This window comes from Petaurus breviceps, unplaced genomic scaffold, assembly GCF_028583685.1.
Source record: "Petaurus breviceps papuanus isolate PSGF00001 unplaced genomic scaffold, PetGlider_PUasm1.0 108, whole genome shotgun sequence".
Classification (NCBI taxonomy): domain Eukaryota; kingdom Metazoa; phylum Chordata; class Mammalia; order Diprotodontia; family Petauridae; genus Petaurus; species Petaurus breviceps.
The window spans coordinates 560,635-566,548 of NW_027185593.1; the positions used below are offsets into that span (position 1 = coordinate 560,635).

The 5,914-nt window shown below is 56.2% G+C and overlaps 2 protein-coding genes across 6 annotated transcripts in view; both read left to right on the forward strand.

The window, feature by feature from the left end:
• Nucleotides 1-5,914, forward strand: part of SSBP4 (single stranded DNA binding protein 4) — a 44,371-nt gene that overhangs the window by 31,384 nt on the left and 7,073 nt on the right. For 2 of the 4 annotated variants that reach the window (XM_069065775.1, XM_069065866.1), the window contains exons 6-15: nucleotides 1,338-1,421; nucleotides 2,460-2,519; nucleotides 2,688-2,757; nucleotides 3,538-3,608; nucleotides 3,706-3,773; nucleotides 4,146-4,191; nucleotides 4,367-4,402; nucleotides 4,641-4,695; nucleotides 4,845-4,915; nucleotides 5,093-5,171. In XM_069065775.1, the coding sequence (XP_068921876.1) occupies nucleotides 1,338-1,421; nucleotides 2,460-2,519; nucleotides 2,688-2,757; nucleotides 3,538-3,608; nucleotides 3,706-3,773; nucleotides 4,146-4,191; nucleotides 4,367-4,402; nucleotides 4,641-4,695; nucleotides 4,845-4,915; nucleotides 5,093-5,171 (640 nt within the window). The remainder of the gene's footprint in view (nucleotides 1-1,337; nucleotides 1,422-2,459; nucleotides 2,520-2,687; nucleotides 2,758-3,537; nucleotides 3,609-3,705; nucleotides 3,774-4,145; nucleotides 4,192-4,366; nucleotides 4,403-4,640; nucleotides 4,696-4,844; nucleotides 4,916-5,092; nucleotides 5,172-5,914) is intronic. The other 2 variants (XM_069065955.1, XM_069066011.1) reach the window with 1 other exon arrangement.
• The window catches only part of REX1BD (required for excision 1-B domain containing), a 268,541-nt gene continuing 262,759 nt past the window's right edge, over nucleotides 133-5,914 (forward strand). For both annotated transcript variants that reach the window (XM_069066316.1, XM_069066231.1), the window contains exon 1: nucleotides 133-136. The gene's annotated coding sequence lies outside the window, so the exon portion shown is untranslated. The remainder of the gene's footprint in view (nucleotides 137-5,914) is intronic.

Sequence of the window (5,914 nt, forward strand, 5' to 3'; positions counted from 1 at the left end):
AGCAAGACCTGGGGTGTGTGTTTGTGAGGAGAGGCATTGGGGAACTATGTGTGTGAGTGGGTTAGAAAAAATCGTGAGCTCTGCTTGTGTGTGCACACGAGAGGGCGGGAGTGGGGAGAGGTATGGGTACATGGGGGATTTGTGTGAGAGAGAGTAGTGTGGAATGTGGGAAGAGATGGGGTCCATGTGGATGTGAGAATGAGGCCTGGGGCTGGTGTGTGTGTGTGTGTGTGTGTGTGTGTGTGTGTGTGTGTGTGTGTGTGTGTAAGGGAGGAGGAAGCTGCCTGAGGAGTCTGTCTGGAAGGCGCATACACGTGTGGGCCTCACGTTTTTGGTAAGGTTTCATTGAGTGTGGCTGCAAGTTGTGCGCTCACTGGTCTGTGAAGCCCTAGGGCTTTGTAGAGCGTGTGCGCGCATGCTTATACCTACACCTGTGGTTATGTGTGTGTTTGTATGTTTGTATCTATGTCTGTGTGTGTGAGTGTGAGAGAGAGGGAGAGAGAAGATGAGAGAAAGGGAGAGATGGAGGAGAGAGAAAGGAGGGAGAAGGAGATGAACGAGGGGAGACAGAGAGAGAGGCAGGCTCTGCTGGGTGTTGTGTGGATCTCCTGCCATCCCATGGTGCACACGCCACCCTCCCCCCCCCCCCAAACCAGGAACTGCCTTATAAACTCATCTGTTCTTAATTAGTGCTAATGGGAAACAGAGAGGGGCTTCCTTCCCCTGCTAATCCCCTGCTTGGCCTTCTGGGAGGGGCCCAGGCTGGGACTGGAGGTGGGGCGGGAGTGGAGAAGGAAAGGGGGGTAGGGCCAAGACAGGATGGGGCTTTGGGAGGGGGAGGGTCAGAGGGACTGGAGGAGGGAGGATGAGGAGTAAGAGGATGGGAATTGGCTCTGGGGGAGGGAGGTAAGGAGAGGCCGGGCTTAGGGCATCAGGGGGCTGCCCAGGCTTAGGAGTGGAGCTGATATTTGGGAGCCTTGGAACCCAGGGCTGGCACAGAAGAACCATAGCTGCCTCAGGCCCCAGGGAGCTGTCCCTTTCCTTCACCTTCCTAACTCTGGCCCTTTCTCTAGCTTCTCCTGCTTCAGACCCTGGAAAATTGGGGCCCAGGGACCCTGATGGGCAGCCTGATATGGTGTGTACTGGGAGGCAGCCCCACCACCCCTTACCTCCAGCACCTGTCCCAGCCCCTGGCTGCTACCATATTTAAGTCACAGCTGGAGAAGACCAGCCCACCAGGGTCCTTTGCCAGGGGGCCCCCGATAGCCTGCCAGGGCACAGGGGCAGGGACCTCTGGCCTTGGCACCATAACCCTCTCTGTTCTGCTTTTCCCCAAGGGCCCTCCTGGCTCTCAGCCGTCTCCACACGCCCAGCCCCCCACACACAATCCCAACGCCCCCATGATGGGCCCTCACAGTCAGGTAAGGACCCTGTGTGACTCTTAAGAGAGCCTTCCCCTGCTCGTGGTGTGCCCCTTCGAGGACCAGCCACCTCCTCTGTGCCCTGCGGACCCCTCCCACATTCAGACCTTGTAGCCTCCCTCCCTCCTGGCCAATCCCATCTCTCCCTTGGCTAATCCAGCTTTTCCTTCGAGCATGTTCGTGAGCGTACACACACACACACACACACACACACACACACATACCCTGCTCCCCCCAGATGCAGGGCAGTTACTATCTCTCACTGCCCATGAGCACACATATGGCACATACCTGAATGCCCACACAGATATCATGCCATGCTTCCCAAGGCACATGCTCCGTACATAGACACATTTCACACATGTATACATGTCTGCAGGCACAAACTGACTTTCCATCTGTCATTCTGAGAGGTGGTACAATCCATAGAGAGAAAGGCCTGGGCTCAGGTAGCTCTGAGCTCAAATCCTGCCCAGGACACTTCACTCACTCCACGAACCCACACAGATCCTGGGCCATCTCCAGGCCTCAGTGTCCTCACCTGTAAAATGAGGGCCCACTTCCTAGGGTTGTTGTGAGGATTGGCTGAGCCAATATTTGTAAAGGACTTTGCCAACCTTCAGGCACTCTGTGGCTTAGCTGGTACTGTGAGTTCTCAGTAGCAGGGGCCTCTTTCTCCTCTCTGCCCCCTCCCACCCTGGCCCCATGGGCCCTGCTCCTGTTTCTGGTCAGTCCTATACTAGACCTGATGGGGAGATGGGAAGAGAGGAGCCATCTTCTCATGTAGCCCAAGCCTCAGCATGGCACCTTTGCTCTGTCCCTTCTGCCATATTCTGACTCTGCCCCTCCCACACATACATAATAGACAGAGATAGCAGCGGTTTCTCTAGGTCAGGGAGGAAGCTGCCAGGCAGGGATGGGGAAAGTGGGGAGGCCAATGTTATCTGGGCCCCATGGGGTTGGAGATGGGGAGTGGGCCAGGCTTCCCTTCAGCCTCTTCCTGCCACTGACTGAAATGATCTACCTGGTTTCTTGCAGCCCTTCATGTCCCCTCGGTACCCAGCAGGCCCCCGGCCGTCCCTCCGAATGCCAAACCAGGTAAACCTCTTTGCCTCCATTGGCACACTCCCCAAGTCTCCCCTGCCCAGGGTTCTGGGCCAGGAGGACCAAGGGCTAAGGCAGGGGCTTGAGGGCAGGCGGAGGGGGTGGGGAGTGGCAAGGCCCATTTCTTTGTCCCTGGGCTTTATTTTTGGCACTCCCTTGTAGCCACCTGTGGGAGTCCCGGGCTCCCAGCCGCTGCTGCCCAATGCCATGGACCCATCCACGCGGGCTCAGGGTGAGTATAGTACAGCCAGAGACCCAGGACCCCCTCCCTCCTCCTGGACCCCACCCCTGGACCCCACTGTAGGTATCCTGGAATCTCAGCCCAGCTCTAAAAGGAGAGGGAGCCTTGGGGCTTTTAATACTTACTACTACTGAGGGAGGTATACACAGAAAGGCAAATACGGTCCCTGTCCTCAGGGAGCTGCCAGTCTAACTGGGGATTAAACAAGTAATTAACATCATAGATCTTACACACTTTCTGGAGTCTATGGGGAAGGCAGTCTTTCAAAGGAGATTGGAGCTGAGTCCCAAAGACCTATGCTTGGCGGCCAATGGAAAAGGGGTGGAGAGGAGAGCAGAGTCAGGCTCAGAATGGGAAAAGCCTTGGGGAGTGTTACAGGGGAGGGCTCTTGGGTAGGAGAAGAGGGTGATGGGAGCAGAGGAGCCATTGCATAGTTCATGAGATAACAGGGCTAGGGCCAGATGTAGGGGGTGGTAGTGTTAGGAGAGACGAACATGTGGACAAGAGATGTGAGGAAGGTAGCCATGGCAAGGTTTGCAACACCAGGGCTAGCAGCTGTCATGGGAGCTGATCTCCCGTCCCAGAGGCTGCTGCTGTTAGCGCTTTGGACCCTGTTCTGATCTAGAACCGTCAATCCTAATCCGAGTCACTGTTATCTGACCACTCTCTAGAACCCAGTTGTTTTACCCGAGTCCCCCTGTCTGGCGGGGTGTGCTGGGGCATCTGTAGACACTAAACCCGGGGCCCAACATGGCTCTCCTTTTCTCACAGGCCATCCGAGCATGGGGGGCCCAATGCAGAGGATGAATCCACCCAGGGGAATGGCGGGGATGGGGCCTCAGGTAAGGAGGGGGCCTTTGTTGGATGGGGGTGGGGCCTGGGTCTCCCTCGAAGCCAAGCTCAGCCCAGCCTCATAAGCTTTGTTTCTTTTTCTTACAGAATTATGGTAGCGGAATGAGGCCCCCACCCAATGCCCTCGCCGGGCCCGGCATGCCAGGCATGAACATGTAAGGAAGCCAGATAAGCTACCCGAATTGGCTGGGCCTCAGCCCTGCCCCTCGCGCCACAGTATTCCTGGGTGCTGTGTACACACGTGTACCTGCCTGTGTACGTGTGGGCATCCACATGTGCCGATACTTAGATGTGTGTGGATGTAGCACACCCATGTTTAGAGAATGTACCTTCTTATTTATATAAAATGTCTTGGTCGGGGGTGGGGGTGTGTATGTGCTTGTACATGTCCCGTGGGGGCCTATGTATTCCTATGTGTGTATGCACTTAGATGGACATGCATGTGTTGGTACTTTTGGCCACTGGTGCCCGGGCACAGCTCCCAGCTTGGTGCCCCCCTCAGGCTCACCCACCCCTGTCTGTTCCAGGGGTCCAGGAGGACGGGGGCCGTGGCCTAACCCCAGCGCCAACTCGGTGAGTGCCTGGCAAGGGGTGAGGGGAGCATGGGCTGAGTGGGACAGACCCTCCTTGGCCCTCACAGACTCCTCCCTTGGCATCCCCTTCCTGGGCTGGGGTTGGACAGGGAGAAGCGGGCACACAGCGGGCCTCATACAGAGCTGTGGCTAACTATTTTCTCTCCCTCTCCCAGATAGCATACTCCTCCTCTTCCCCTGGCAGCTATGCGGTGAGTCTGTACCCTGGCTTCACTGGGTGGGCAGGGGCCAAAGGTGAGGCTGAAGTCACAGAACTGGCTGCAGGGATCAGGTCAGAATGGGGCATGGTCTGAGGGAGGTCAGGGGTCTTGGGTCAGAGGTCAAGGTGAGGCCAAGAGTTAAGGTAAAGGCTAGGAGACATCAGGTACCTGACTTTGTTCAGGACCTCTGTCCTCACTGGTCTTTACCTTGCCACCTACATGTCCACAGGGTCCCCCAGGAGGAGGTGGCCCCCCTGGAACCCCCATCATGCCTAGTCCTGGAGGTATAGTAGTTGGTGGCCTTGCGTAGGGGGGTAGGACTGGTAGGGGCTGGTGGGAAGGATGGGAGAGCATTGTGGGGGGGGGGAGAGGAGGGAATGTGGAGTGTGGGAGCAGGAGGGTCTTTGCTCAGTCACTTTTCCCCAATCCCCAGACTCCACCAATTCCAGTGAGAGCATGTACACCATGATGAACCCCATTGGGCCGGGCAGCAACAGGCCCAACGTGAGTGACCTTTCCTCCCAAAAGACTCAGGCCCCTCTCAGAGCCCCATCCCCAGCCTCTAACTTCCCAGCCCCAACACCTGGATGAGTCCTCTCCCTCAGCACATCCCAACACCTCTCTGCCCATAGTGCCCCAGCTCCCAACCACCTACCCACGCTGACTCACTTCTCTCTGCAGTTCCCAATGGGCCCCGGGCCTGAGGGCCCCATGGCAGCAATGGGGGCAATGGAGCCACACCACATGAATGGCTCATTAGGTATGTGACTCTCATCTGTGATGGTCTGTATTCCATGCTCTGACACCCCTCCCAGCCTTGACATCCTGGGTTCTAGGGGCTCTCCCAGCCCTGACATCCCATGTTCTAAAGGCCCCCACCACCTCCAGCTCTGACATTCTGGGTTCTAAGGGCCCTCCCAGCTCCCACACTCTCTTCCCTATGGTCTTCTCCTGATGGTTACTGGGCTTCTCCCCCTTACCCCTGCCCCAACTGGCCTTTCTCGTCCCTTCCCAAAGTCCAGGGTTCTGAAGGCTGTATTGTGGTTGATGAGTTCCCTCTAGTGGTCATACTTGGTCACCACAAGAGTAAATTTCAACCACTCCTTGACTGGGATCTCATAATAGGCAGGGTTCTGGGCTCATCCGTGGGAATGGGTGGGGAGAGAGGAGTTGCCCCTGCCCTGACAGGACTGTGATCCAGATTTGAAAAATATACATAAGGGGCATTTGAGAACCATTGGTTTAGAGCCAGAGTGCTTCAAGAAAATTTAGAGGAAGAAACTAGATCCCAGAGTCTGGACAAGGTGGCTGTGTCAGTTGCTGTGTGATCTTGGTTAAGCCTTTTTCAACTCTCTGAGTCTCAGTGTGACCATCTCTAAAACTGGGACTTGGATTTTTCTGAAGTCCCTCCCAGCCCTGACCTTCTCTGTTCTAAGGGCCCTCCCAGCTCTGGTATCATATGTTCTAAGGCCTTCTCTGTTCTAAGGTCCTTCCCATCTCTGA